Below are 15,719 nucleotides of genomic sequence, written 5' to 3' on the forward strand. Positions count from 1 at the left end.
TTACCTGTGAATGGCGGTAGTACTTTAGAAAAAATTAAAACTCAAAAATTGTCCCCAAAATATTAACCGAAAATTAAGAGAAAGAAAAATTCAGCTCTCATGGCGTCGCGCGAAATTCCAAAGACATTTAAGAAGACATACTATTCTATAGAGATAAGTTAGAGTGGCCATCTAACAAGCATTATACACGTTTAAGCCAAAGCTGAAAGGGTCATCCCTGATCGTGTGTGTAGTCCACTATGTATTACTAAAGAAGAAGGGTGTAGACTTAAGTATGCGTGTTGCATTATAAATATGTTCCCTTGTAGGATCTTTTTTTAAAAGTCCTCGCGCTTCCCCTGACAACCTTCTGCGCCTCTCCATGGAGGTGCGCCGCACAGTTTGAAAACCCCTGTAGACATTAAGATGAAAATTATCAAGAGTTTATTTTTATTTCACCTTATGTTTTAAAAAGTTAGGTTTACGAAGACTCCGTTATATAGTATTTGCCCTTGCTGTGTGTTAGCCCGGGAGACAAAAAATCTGAAGAATACGTGATAAACCATCAATTTTGGCCATGATGTAGAGAATCAAAAGTTAGGAATTGAGTTGAGTTGAGTTGAATTTGTTTAGCGTCTCAGCAGCGAAGCTATATGAGATGTGGACCTACAGCTTAACGTGGGATCCGAATCACACACTGAGAAAAAAATGTAGGTGGCATACTTAAAAAGATAGGTACATGCATAATTCCTGTAGTTTTTGGACTTAACGTACAGCAGAAGTATAACTGAAAACGGATGTTTTATAATACTTTCTGTATAAGTGTTCCATCTGTATACGTACTTTCCGTGTGAAACAATGTAGGCGGTCAGGATCTCACATACAAATGTACGTATATAACATATAGCTGACGAAGGTGACATAAGTATATGCATGTGATATACGGAAAACTGTTAGATGTCAGACATCCTGCAACGGCATGATGTAACATCTAAGGGCAGTGCCTATGTAGCATATGGATAATGTATGCTCGTTACTGATTTCTATAGTAAGCAAGAGGATACCGTATACTTGTACAATATACCACTGTCCGGAGAACGGATTTTTCTCTGTGCATGAGCTCCCTCTGGGAATCGAACCCAGGTCTTCCATACCAAAGGCATGTACGCTAACCGCTTAGCCACGAAAAAGCTCAGGAATCGAGTTCGTTGATGGAGGTGATATTCAAAACGAAAGTGGTAAAAATCAACCACTTCCGATGGTAACGTTCATAAACGGTAATGTATAGCGAAAACGTCAATAGATAACACGACACGTTCATCTGAAATCAATTAAGCGCTCCAAGAATATAGACTATTTCATCTCCATGTTAATGTCTCTACTAAAATCGGAAGTGGTGTAAATCTACTACCATTTCCGGTTTCAATATTAATTGAGAAAATACCATGCCTTAGAAACCGAACTCCTTCACGTGGTGTACACGTGACACTACTATTCGTATAATATTTACCTTATATTAATTCTATAATATTAATTTGAAAGAGTTGGAGTGAATTTATGAACCCAGGCAACACATTTGGTAGACCGTAAATAGTATAATGAGTCAGCATGGTTGAGAATTGGTTGTTGTTGCAAAATACGTTGCCCCAGTGTAGTTCAAAGTATATGCTGGCCAAACAATAATTGGCTTATTTATTCAACAGTTACGATCTCACATTTTCAGTCACAATTTTACTTCTACGTTGGCAATTGCTCGGAGAAGCGCCCAGTTACCAAGTGGAGCCAACGTTTTGCAATTGGCTAGCCCGCTATTTCCCACGGCTGGTTTACTGTCTATCCAGCTAGGGAAATATACATTATCACAAATATTGAAATCCCGAAATATACTTCAGTGGTCTTTAAATAGGTGTACTGTACGTACAGGTACCCTGTGCCGCAACCTTTACGACTCAATTGAATTATGTTCTTGTTTCAACAATTTACATACAATTTATTTGGTCTAGGAATTAATTCGTGCGGTTTTACAAAATATGGCGTAACTAGCTTATTGTCCCATAGTTTCGTTGATCCAAACATGCGTTGAAAACTACTGTCATTGAGCATCTTGTTTAGTATATGTCAGTTGCTTGAAGCAGAAACAACAACATTTTTTCTTCAACTGAAAATGGCGCATTTTGTGCCTGATAAAGTGTTTTTGCGGGGAGTTATTCCTCATTGCTTTAACATGAAGAAAAGTGCTACCGCAAGTCATCATATTTTAGTGGAAGTGTTTGGTGACCATACTCTAGCTGAGCGAACGTGTCAGAAGTGGTTTGCACGGTTTAAAGGTGGTGATTTCAGCTTGGAAGACCAAAAGCAATTTGGACAGCCAAAAGAATTTGAAGATGAAGAATTGAGAACATTGCTTGATCAGGATTCGTGTCAAACGCCGGACGAACTTGCAGAAGCATTTGGAGTTGAGCAAACAACAGTTTCCAAACGTCTCAAAGTCATAGAAATGATTCAAAAGATGTCTTATTGGGTTTCACATGAATTGAAAAGAAAGACGTTGAAAGAAGAAAAACCGTTTGCGAATTGCTGCTTCAAAGACAGAAAAGGAAGGGATTTTTGCATCGAATTGTAACTGGTGATGAGAAGTGGATTCATTACGAGAATCCTAAACGAAAAAAGGCCTGGGTGAAGCAAGGTGAACCAGGTCCTTCACAACCGAAACGAGATATTCATTGTGCAAAGGTTATGCTGTATATATGGTGGGATTTGAAACGTGTGGTGTACTATGAACTTCTGAAACTTGGTGAAACTATTAATGGACACCGCTATCGACAACAATTAATGCGTTTGAAGCAAGCTCTGGCCTGAAAACGACCAGAATGGAATAACAGGCATAATAAACTTATTTATCAAGATGATAACGCTCGACCACATGTCGCAAAACCGGTCAAAACCTATTTGGAAAATGTCGGATGGAAAGTGTTACTCCACCCGCGATATTCACCAGACACTGCTCCGTCTGACTACTACTTGATCGATTGCATGAATAACGATTTGATTGGACAGCGGTTCACTTCTTCAGAAAATATCGAAAAATGGATCTTTGATTAGATTGCGTCAAAAGATGAGGAATTCTTTCGACACGGAATCCGTAAATTGCCTGAAAGATGGGAGAAAGTAGTGGCTAGCGATGGACAATATTTTTGTTAACGTATTCATTTACTTTGTTTTTTAAATAAAGCTTCAATTTTTATTAAAAACCGCACGAATTAATTCCTAGACCAAATACGTTCACGTTTCTTTCTTTCTTTTGTTTAATAAGTTGTGTTTATCTCAACTATTCGAAAATCACTTTAATTTACCTATATTTATATATATTCGTTGACACTATCCGAAGATCTGAATCCATAAAATTAATACTCTAAAGATACGTTGTATAGTGATCAATATCTAATTATATACTTTATAATTCTGAATAATATAGAAGAAATAATACCAATTTCTATATGATATATGATATCAGTGTAACTACAATGATTGCAAACCTCTTTTTACTTTCCTTTAAATCAATATTGTTCCCAAACTTGTTTACTGGTGTCCCGCTTTCTTAAACTCTGCATTCTTCATGGCACCCTTCTTCCCACGACAGAGACAAAATGTCAAACATGTAGCATACGTGAAGTTTCCTAAAACTAAATTGTAAACGTCATTTCAAAGTTTTTTTTTTTCATAATTTCACAGTTTATTTCTGTCAGTAGCTTACGTTTCCCAGGTTGAGAACCACTGCTTTAAATTAAACTGATCGAAATAATTAACTCGTTATATACGAAATTTCATAAGGGATTTATTATAGGATATTGGGAATAATTTACGAGGTTGGCTTTCTGATATACACATTTTAATATTTTTTTTGTTATAATATTATAAAACTTATGGAATACAATATATAATCTAATCTCTCCAACTAATTATTTAAATGAATTAAAAGAAAGATGAAAATCATAAACATATCTTTATTCCAACAGTAATTTGGATATTCATTCCCGAGATAAATCCCATTTCCATAAATATAACAGGTATTTCCGAAGGCATTTCCTAGCCACTTATCCAGTGATGTAGATAGATTTTAGGCAAGATTAAGGTATAGCTACAGAATTTGAAAACTGATATTACGAGATACATTTATATGGTTTTGTGAAGTTACTACTACATATAACTGGATTTTTTTATTTGCAAAATTCTTGAGGTAAGTTCTGCGAGAAAGAGAGAAAAAGTGTAAAAATTTAGTGAACATGAATTGATTCTTTCAGTTCATAATATTGATTGGAGATTCTATACTGGATTGAAGATTATATGTTTGCATGATTTTATATGTATCAAGTTGGAATAATTGAATGTGCTTTCCAAATGATGACAAATTACATATTTGTATTTTACATATTTTATTATATAATTTTCATTTCTGAAACTTATTGTTTGTATATATCCAACACAATATAGAAGAGATAACAGCTTCAAATGACTCAGATTCATTGCAGTCAAGCATAAGGTACAAAAGGTACATCAACTGTAGCCAGGCGAAGTCTGTGGTGTGCGAGGTGTTGTGGAATCCTGAACCATGGCGTGTTTAATTGGTGATATCAAGTTAACACGCCGATCAAGGAAGTGGTGGGACTTTGTGTCCATCCAGGAAGTGAAGGGTATTGCGTCTCGTATGACAGAGTGTTATCCTGTTAGAAAATGGCTCCATGCAGGGTCTTCAGTAAAGGGACCACAACTAAATAATTATGGATGTACCGTTGGTTAGCCAAAGACATCTCAATGAGAATTAGAAGTGAGCTAGCACGGAATCCAATGGTACTTCATACCATAACGCCTGGTGCCGAATCGGTGTAAGGATGGAGAATTTAGGTATACCCCAGCCTGTTGTCACAGCACCGCCGGGCTAGAAAGTAGTGTAAGTGGATACATTATCATCATGTAATCTAGCATCATTGCCCGGTAGCAATATCTGGACCATGGGATTCACATGATCCCTTAAAATGGATAAATAATCGCGGACAGTGACGTAACCGGTAAGCGTCAACACTAAAAACCAGAATATTGTGGCACACAGCATCATAGAACAGCTGCCATATTTTACGTTTGAGCGTATCAACATTGCGGATAATACGCTTCTTTGAGCGTCCGCCACACATAAGCATGGCCCATGGTTTGAAATAAGATGAACGATGGTTTATTCGACCATATCATACGTTTTCAGCAATCAGCAGCCTATATTACATGTTCGCGGTAATTGTCATTGTAGTAAAGAGTTTTGATCATTATCAGCGTTTTGCCCATACAACCCGATCCCGCGTGTCAATGTCATGTAGCTCGCGGTGGACTGTGATTGTCGACATAGGCTCTAGAAGGTGCTGCTTCAGTTATTCCGTCACTTACACCGCGATCGTATGACGGTTCTGAGTGACTATCCGCTTTAATGCATGGCAGGATGTGTCACTGAGGGTTTTTCTACAGCTACTGTTCTTCTTCGCCGGTGTGGTTTTGCCGTATTTTTTTTTTAGGACGTCATCGCCTTGGAAATTATTCGTCCCGACACATGCAACATACTTATCAATCACTTTTGCTACGACCGCACCGAGCGCCAACAATTTACCCTCTTTGAAAATTAGAGAGGTCGTCCCTTTTACACTATCATCGACTGCTCAACTTACTACACGCTGCCGTTCTACCACTCCTCACGTAGTAAGGAGTTTACCCTAACACATGACTACCAACAGCCCGGCGCGACGCTGCGATCGGTGCCTGACGGATGCCAACTTAGACATCTAACGTTTCCATCTTTAAGTGCTTCCATTAAATTGATAAGGATTTGTATGTATCCCATTATGTAAAAATTAGAATTTAAGTGAAAATTCTGGATAAATTATCCGAGAAAGTATGTCCAACATCGATCGTTTGTTTATGTCACTACTTTATCTTGGGATACTAGGCAAACAGCTAGCCAGGAAAGCAGGGGTAGGGCAACCCGATTTTTCCCCTCTGGTTCAGAAAATTATATCATGAAACCAGGAAATTTTGGAGATAGAGTAATAGGATGGATTGAGAATTATGGTTAGGCATACCATATGTACAAAAGTGAATTATTGTGACTTCAATACACAAACATCCATCTGCAGAGATATTCGGTTCGATACACGGTACTATTACTTCTTGTAATATCAAAAGTAAAAAGAATCTACAAATATATTATCTAAGTTTATTAAATTATTCTTATTATGAATAAAGTTATTAACATATTCTATCTTCATATTTTAGGACTTACACACTTTAAATTTGGAACCGCTTCGATTTCTTCAAACCCAAATTTTCGGCCTGAAGGTCAAAGGAAGCTATCCATACAACCAGGTATCTTTGTATAAATATTTTGTCTAATTTAAGGCTGTTTATTGATTTTAATATGAGTCACTTAATAATAACAACAATAATAATATAGTGGTGAGTAAAGATGGAGTTAAGGTTGTTTGTTGTGAATATATATATATATATATATATATATATATATATATATATATATATATATATATATATATATATATATATATATATATATATATATATATATATATATATATATATATAAGATGGAGAGAGAGAGAGCGAGAGAGAGAGACAGACAGAGATACTAGATGGATAGGTAGAAAGATAGATGTAACTCTCTTAAGAAAGAAACCATACAAGGTAGACAAAAGCAAATTTTTTTACTGGATACCACAAGTGACAAGTAGTGACCTACACAGCATCCTAATACAAGGAGGTGTGACGAAATTAGGTACTACTGCTAATATCTTGGAAACAAATTACTCAAGGCAGATGGTTGTCAAAAAGTATTGGAAAGACCTTAATCCAGCAATAGATCGACAAGTGTTGCGTTTCAACTCTCACCGCTACACTGTGTGATACAAGTTCTCATTCATAATACCTGAGTATTTGAGATTAAGAAATAAACTGCTTATACTTTGTTCAGCGGAATCATATGGTTAACCCTTTAGCTGTAAGAATTTCTGAAAATAAAGATAGTTAAAACTAAAATTTACTGTTCCTGGGTATATCTGCGTAAAATTTACTGTTATATCTGGGTATAACAAAAGGTTCTTCGAATTCGAAATATTTTAACAACCGGTTCTAGCGAACCGGCTGAGGGTAGCATCACTGCTTGCATCTTCGTTCTAATAAGCTTTTTAGGTATTTCCAAAGTCGTTTCAAAAGTATTAAAAACTCTTCTAATCTTCTGAAAAAGGTTAAAAAAGGCTTCATCCCTGGAGTTATTTTCCTGATTGTGATTTATAATATTAGGAAACTGTATATTACTTATTTGTATGAATAAAAATTGAAATAAAATGGCTCCATGATTAGTACCTTAAACTGCATTTGAAATAGTGACTGCAGTTTCCATGTCGCAATATTTGTACTTGACACGCGCGGATGAAGTTCAAGGCAAGATTACATTATCAGGGGATGCTTACACTATTACAACTTAATCTGTATCTTTAGTTCCTTTTCAGATGAAGTCACATATTTCCTTCACTTACTACAGGGGAAGTTCTTCCGGTGTTAACCGGAAATTCACTTCTTAAATGCAATCCACTTCCCTTCTCTCTGTCGTAGCAGAGGAGGTTGTTTGCGTTGGTGGATGCTGACTTCAATTGACCTTTATCCACAGTGCAAATTAATATTTCATTAAAGCCGAGGCACAATTTTAAAAATGAAACGAGATGAAATTATAGTTTAGAAGATCTGTGGATGTACCCTTCAGGCAATGGTGACAAGTTCAAATACAATATAATGAAAGAGTTGTTGCAATGAAGATAATTGAAAAAAGGTAAAACCGCAAGAAAATCCACAGACACAATGCTCTCTACCATAGGCTCACATTCTCTAGGATTGAACTAAGGACCCTTCGCACAAGAGATAAGTGCTTTACCACTACACAACTATGCTTTCCCCACAAAGTAGACTTTCCTTCTTCTTAAATGCTTATTTCACTATTCCTATCCTTATTTTCATTTCATCCGCACTTCATGTTATTGCTAACAATATCCAGGAATCCTAAACTAGTTACCAGACCAGACCTACCTTCTCCCCTCCTAACTCCATATTTGATAGTGACAGCTTCGTTTCAATCAGAATTGCTTTTGTCTTTCTAACGTATATTTTCAACTCGTATACTTTCCAGTTTTCTCCAAGTTTTCTAACTTCTTCTTCTTATTATTTTTATTTTTAGATACCACAACAAGTCCCATATTATCTGGAAACCATATACAAACGGTGCATGTAATTTGTCTACTTTCTAACGAAATACCATCTTCCTCATGGATGCATTTCTTCATTATACCATCTTCCTCATGCATTGTATTTCTTCATTATATCTTCTAGATAACTATTAAAACAAAGTTGGTGTAAAGCAACATCTCAGTCGATTTCCCCTTCCAAATGCATTTTTGTCATATCTTTCCCTGTCCTTACACTTTCATATGGAAGTTCTATTGGTTGATATATGTTTTTCAATCCTTTCATTCTAATTCTATATTCTTTAGAGTTCCCACTGACAATCCTCAACTTACCCGATCAAGTGCCTTTTCTAGGTTAACATGCATAACATAGAAATACACCTACTTCCCAATTTTTCAATGATTACTCTTAATAAGCCAATAGAATCCCTCGTGTCCTTACCCTTCCAAAATGTGACTGTTCTTCCTACATTTCCTCATTTGTTCTCTCATTCATTTGTTCATTCCTTCTGGTTAGTATTGGAAGCATTTTATTTTTGCTGCATGCCAGTTTATTTTTGCTGCATAGTAGTTCAATAATAATAATAATAATAATAATAATAGCAGCACAATTTTGAGAAATAGATCATTCACGACTTATTACTAACTAACTATGGCCTATGGAACCCGGAGGTTCAATGTCGCATTCACAAAAGCTCTCCACTGACTTCTATCCTTAGCCAACTGGATTCAGTTTCTACTTTGTATTCCTATCTTTGTGAGATCCATCTTAATATTGTCCTCCCATCTGCGACTAGGTCTTCCCAATGGTCGTTTTCCGATTGGCCTTCCAGTCAAGACTGAAAGCGTTTCTACTTTCTTTCGTCCTAGCTACATGACCTGCCCACCTAAGCCTCCTAGACTTGATGACCCTAACAATGTTTGGTAAACCGTATTAATTACGTAGTTCCTCGTTATGAAGTTTCCACCATTCCCCATTCCCGTTCTTCTTGGGTCCGAATATTCGTCTCAGGATCTTGTTCCCAAATACTTTTCAAAACTTATAAAGTACTATTAATGAACTCATACCGCATTTATTTTCACGGTCTTTCATATAGTGTAGAAATCTATGTGCCTAATTAGCATTGCCATGGTATAGCGTTGTAATGGACCCGTTTGGTCTCCATTACAGTATAAGATTATTTTTCTTTGTATGCGCCCTTATTGTTTACCTTTACCATTTGCAAGGGCATATTAGTTATTGTTAATATTACATTCATGCCATTATTTCTGTTATTTTGTTATATAAGTTAATGTTGGGTTATATTTAATCTGCACCACCGGTGTATTGGCGTTAATGGCCGCGAAATTATAGCCAGTTGTATTCTTTTTCCTCTGTTGAATTGAGATTTTCTGTTGTTTATATTATTAGTGATTGAAACAGAAATAGTAGTGTTGATCAAGAGAAGAAAACATGAATTTGTTGTAGTAGTTTAAATAGTCTGGAATCCGTGAGGATTCCGTAACTGGAATGTCTTCTCTCCTGTTTATATATAATATCTTTCACGCCAGGATGAATAGAACATCTTAGAAGTTAATTACAAATAACAATTCGGATGCCTGTGCAGATATGATAGTGTAGTCATTTTATTATTATTGTGTATGCCATGTCAAATGATTAGGTTTGCTTCCTGTGATTAAATGATCATCCTTCTGCTATTGCAAAACTGAGTCACTAAAAGTAATATAAATGTTATTGATATACATATATATGATGAAACACGACGATTTAAAGGACTAATTAGGCATTGGAATACGAAGATATTAGTAAATAAATGTTAATTATGTGTATTGGTGGATGAAACAGGAATGCTATTATGTTAATGTTGATGAATTTGGATATATGGATGTGTACACTATCATAATCACTGGCATAACCGTCTTGATTGTAACCGATATGACGAGACGACAACTGTTTGTTTATTATATACAGTAACAGAATTAAAACTAGTCAACATTCTACAGTTGTGTTTAATTCCTATTCTCATCTTATGGAACGTATTGCCTATTTATTTCTGATGTGCTTTATTCAATTCTTATGTCCTGTTTCTTTCCTTGTAAGCCTGTCCTACGTTGGCAACGAATCAGCACTCGGAAGTCCGATTCTTTAATGTTAACCATAACACTTATTGTGGGATTGCCTGCGCCGTATCAGAACGGCGGAAGAAAGGGCACTACAAAATTTGCGACCGTTTATCCAGGATACAGTAAGATCTGGTTTTACTGAAGCACGACGTGGTGAGTAGGTAACAAGAAGAGAAACACGAGAGGATACATACATGAGAAGATGACCAGATGCGGATGAATCACTGGATTTTGGACAATAAGGAAATGATGGAAGTAAATAGTAAGAAGGAAGACTTAGGCAAGGATTGGCAATATGCCTGCTGTATAAAAAGAAAAGTTTCACCTAAGGAAGGACGCAAAATAGTGGCTTCAATTATATGTGAAAACTGTAAATGTTACTACCACTTTAAGTGTATTAACATGACATTTGAAAACTATGTACAAATGAGTTTTGCTGGAGAAATTTGGATTTGCAACCGTTGCCGAAGCAAACATAAGAAGGTATCTAGCTTGCAAGAAGAGGCATCAGGGCAGAATATAGAAGCCACAAGAAAAGAACCACAGCCAAAATATACTCAAAAGGCAGCTGTGTATGTTAATCCTGTGGATGAAATCAAACAGAGCATCGAAACTGACGCGAGTTCTCAACTGAACGAAGTGAAGTGTCTTCGCGAAGAGAATAATCGTTTACAACGGGAACTTCAAGACTGCTTACTCTCTATGGATGAACAGAAAACAAAGTCTGAAGAGATGAAGAAAAGAATGAGTGATATGGAAACAGACCAATGTTCTCTCATGAACAAGTTAAAACAAAAGGACAAAGAAATAGCTGAAAAGGTAAAAACTATTAAAGCTCTTGAAGAACGGACTCAAGCGTGTAAGTGTTCCATTCTTAGTGATAAAGTGACAGAGTTGGAAACAAAATTAACCAAAGCGACAAATACACAACAATCTTTGTTGGATCAAATCAAATCTTATGAGGAGCGTGTAGTGGATTATAAAAGTATTATTGGTGCTAAAGACAGTGAACTTGGTGTGCTTAGTGAAAAGTTATGTGAACACCAGCGACTTCTCGAAGTCGAATATGCAGAATACAATAAACTAAAAAGTAAAACTGAAATGTGTACAGATAGAGTGAATGAGTTACTGTCGTCAGTGAATAATTATGAACAAGAGATTGAAACGTTACGTGCAGATAAAAACACTCTGGAAAAAAGATGTAACGCTCTTGAAGAAGCTAACTACAATATGGCCTCACAGCACAAATGTGAGATTGAATCTTTGCAAACACGAATGAAGGATTTGGAATCCCTTGTGCAAGAGAAGAACGAAAAGATTCAGAGCCTTGAAAATAATTTAGAAGAACAGAAAAAGCAGTTTGAAAAGAATCAGCAGCTTCAAGAAAATGTGCATGTGGAAATTGAGGAGCTACGAAATACTCTACATGAAAAGGAAAATACGATACATAAAGAAATGTCTGAGAAGGAAAAGGAGATAATTTCATTACAACATGCACTGAAGAAAATGCTATCTCAAAAATCAAAAGAAAAAGAAGAAAGAAATGCAGAGATTAATATGTATTCTGAAAAATTGGAACGTGCTGAAGTTGTTATACGTAATAATTCTATTGCTATAAAGGAAAAGGATGCTGAAATTGAGAAGCTGCAACTACAGCTTAAAACTTATGAGACGAATGAAATACACGTAAAGAATATAAGGCAAGAATTTGATAGTCTTCGAGGCGAAAATTATGATCTCAAAACGGAAATAAACAGCCTTAAACAGGTTTTAGATTTGAAGGAAACGGAAATGGTTTCATTAAAGACAAATCGTGGCCAGTTGTTGGCACAGTTTGAAGTGAGTTTGAAACAAAACCGAGAGAAGCAGGAAGTTCAAGCTCTTAGGGATGTGCTATCCAAGAGTACACCACAGAATGTCGATTTTGAGCCTTTGGAAACAGATAACTTCAAGCTACAAGAACAGAATGAAAAACTTTCAGAATCCGTTCACAAGCGTAGTAGGGAACATAAGTATCGGAGGCTTAAGAAAGAACCATCAAACTCTGATTATTCGCCTGAATCTGACAAGAATGATGATGAGAGTAGTCAACGGTGGAAGCGAACTAAGACCCTGCAAGAGAAAATAGTACTCGGAGAAAATAAAGAAAATAAATGCGTGTCAAATAGTGTAAGAAGAGTACGAAAGCTATGGAAAGGATTACAGGATGAAGACTTCGATTATCTTAAGGCTGAAAGCGAAATTAAAGAAAGATTGAAACACAGGCTTACTTCAAATAATTGTATGAATTACAAAACTAGAAGAAGAACAACGGAAAGAAAGTGAAAGAAATTATCCTGAATGTGCATCGAAAGAAGAGAAGAAAAGTATATGGAGTTCGAAAAGGGATCCGTAAACTGAGAAGAAACTTGAATAGAGATATCTTGACTTGGAAATACAAAAGGAAACCTAAAGTGTGGAAACGAAAGCTTGGAAAAGAGGAAAAGAAGAACCGTCATAGAAAGAAGAAACGAAAGAAAATAAGGGCCGTAACTGTGAGAGTATGGTTTAAGATGAAACGGAAGATTGATCAACGGCAACAGAAGAAAGGAAAAGAAGAGATGCATTGGAAATTCCGAAAGAAAGTTAAGAGTAGTGATGAAGCCTAGTTCATGTAATTTTGCTCACTCGCTCCTTGTTTCTCTATTATTGTTTATTGTGTATTTGTCTTGTGTTGTGATTTTAGTGTACCCGGTTATGTAAGTACCTTGCACTAGACAATCAGAAAAAAATATATGTATATTTTTTTTTATTTGAAGACGGGGCAAACTGTAATGGACCCGTTTGGTCTCCATTACAGTATAAGATTATTTTTCTTTGTATGCGCCCTTATTGTTTACCTTTACCATTTGCAAGGGCATATTAGTTATTGTTAATATTACATTCATGCCATTATTTCTGTTATTTTGTTATATAAGTTAATGTTGGGTTATATTTAATCTGCACCACCGGTGTATTGGCGTTAATGGCCGCGAAATTATAGCCAGTTGTATTCTTTTTCCTCTGTTGAATTGAGATTTTCTGTTGTTTATATTATTAGTGATTGAAACAGAAATAGTAGTGTTGATCAAGAGAAGAAAACATGAATTTGTTGTAGTAGTTTAAATAGTCTGGAATCCGTGAGGATTCCGTAACTGGAATGTCTTCTCTCCTGTTTATATATAATATCTTTCACGCCAGGATGAATAGAACATCTTAGAAGTTAATTACAAATAACAATTCGGATGCCTGTGCAGATATGATAGTGTAGTCATTTTATTATTATTGTGTATGCCATGTCAAATGATTAGGTTTGCTTCCTGTGATTAAATGATCATCCTTCTGCTATTGCAAAACTGAGTCACTAAAAGTAATATAAATGTTATTGATATACATATATATGATGAAACACGACGATTTAAAGGACTAATTAGGCATTGGAATACGAAGATATTAGTAAATAAATGTTAATTATGTGTATTGGTGGATGAAACAGGAATGCTATTATGTTAATGTTGATGAATTTGGATATATGGATGTGTACACTATCATAATCACTGGCATAACCGTCTTGATTGTAACCGATATGACGAGACGACAACTGTTTGTTTATTATATACAGTAACAGAATTAAAACTAGTCAACATTCTACAGTTGTGTTTAATTCCTATTCTCATCTTATGGAACGTATTGCCTATTTATTTCTGATGTGCTTTATTCAATTCTTATGTCCTGTTTCTTTCCTTGTAAGCCTGTCCTACGTTGGCAACGAATCAGCACTCGGAAGTCCGATTCTTTAATGTTAACCATAACACTTATTGTGGGATTGCCTGCGCCGTATCAGAACGGCGGAAGAAAGGGCACTACAGCGTGTGTACGTCTATGTCTTATGTTTCAATTGAAATTTAATCCACACAATGTAATGATAATTTACTATTAATTTGTTAATAGGTAAGCAACTTAGGTAACATATAAACAACGTAAAGCATTACAGACCATTCCGTAATAACGCCACCCTCTTCAATAAGGAAACCAGAGCTTTGAGCAAGTACGTCCATTTGGTTAGCTCGCGGATACTCTGGTGAAATGCATTTAAGTACGCCCAACAGAATGTCCGGACTTAGCCCCAAACTCGTTATACCAGAAGATGTTGCTAGACCTTAGCATAATTTATAAAAATAGTGATTCCAGCATGATGTTTCGTCCGCGGTATATCGAACATATCATACAGGGTAACTTAAAAATAGGGCTGCCTACGAGACAAAAGTTCAGGCTGTCTCGTCTCGAAATTATGTTGTAAACATGATGACTCACATCTGAAATTGTATCTACCTATATTGGAAGAGTTCTGTTTCGTCGTGTGTCTCATGTCATCTCGTGACAAGCTTAACGAAAAATATGTTACGCTAATAGCAGCACATGCAACCCCGACTGAGTACGCAAGCTAGTAGTGGAAATGCTGAATGTCTATTGGGTTTAGGCGTCGTCCACCATATCCCACAGGTGTTCAACATAATTTAGACCTATATATTTAGGAGGCCAGAGCATAAGAGTCTGTAATGAGTACAGCACGCTGGGTTGCTCTGGTAGTATGGAGATGTGCATAGTCTTGTTGGAAGATGGGACATCACGGAGTGTTCAGATGAAGCCGGAAGACAAGAATGGATGACATACCAGTTACACTCCTCTGAATGAATATCAGCAACGAGCAGGATATGTACACTCATGTCCAAAATTATTGTCGCATATCTATAACTGTCTTCTTGTAAGAATATAATTTGATAATGATTTTTCAGGATACTTTTAATACTGATACTATGTGTATAATCGGGAAATGTATATTTGTGATAAATTTCAAAGGAAAAGAATTATAAATACGAAAAATATAATGAGTAAAATAAAATATTGCTAAATGGACATTAAAATTTTATTTTCGTTTTATTATTCTTATTTCCTGTTCTTTCAACATGAAATTTGCCACATACATGTCTTTGCCGATTATACACATACTAACATTATAAGAAATACCGGGCGATTCGTTATCAAATTATTTTCCTAGAAACATTTTTATATATATGCGACAGTAATTTTGGACATGAGTGTACCTTAGCTTTACATACCAGAATGTCAGATGTGAACCCTGTTTTGCGAGTGAAAACACGCTGAATTTTCTCGTTCAACTGCATGTCTAGGCAACGTAAACGGCGCGTATGATTCCCACTATGTAACAATTGAAGGTCATACAAATATCCTATGAATTCAACATAGCTAAATATTAAGCTATTTTTGAGGTGTTTATGTGTATATTATTTT

The 15,719-nt window shown here is 35.8% G+C and overlaps 2 protein-coding genes across 2 annotated transcripts in view; both read left to right on the top strand.

Moving 5' to 3' along the window:
* The window catches only part of LOC145688411 (glutamate receptor ionotropic, kainate 3-like), a 98,839-nt gene that overhangs the window by 49,801 nt on the left and 33,319 nt on the right, over nt 1-15,719 (top strand). The window contains exon 6 of the mRNA XM_081762603.1: nt 6,292-6,381. Coding sequence (XP_081618729.1) covers nt 6,292-6,381 — 90 coding nt within the window. The remainder of the gene's footprint in view (nt 1-6,291; nt 6,382-15,719) is intronic.
* Nucleotides 9,228-15,714, top strand: LOC145688403 (uncharacterized). The gene has a single exon (XM_081762590.1). The coding sequence runs from the start codon at nt 10,599-10,601 to the stop codon at nt 12,711-12,713; it is 2,115 nt and encodes a 704-aa protein (XP_081618716.1). The 5' UTR covers nt 9,228-10,598; the 3' UTR covers nt 12,714-15,714.

The sequence above is a fragment of the Thermobia domestica genome, chromosome 1, assembly GCF_964235325.1.
Source record: "Thermobia domestica chromosome 1, izTheDome1.hap1.1, whole genome shotgun sequence".
NCBI lineage: Eukaryota > Metazoa > Arthropoda > Insecta > Zygentoma > Lepismatidae > Thermobia > Thermobia domestica.

Coding starts and splice junctions, on each gene's coding strand:
- LOC145688403 (XM_081762590.1), top strand. CDS start 10,599: ATGCGGATGAATCACTGGATTTTGGACAATAAGGAAATGATGGAAGTA.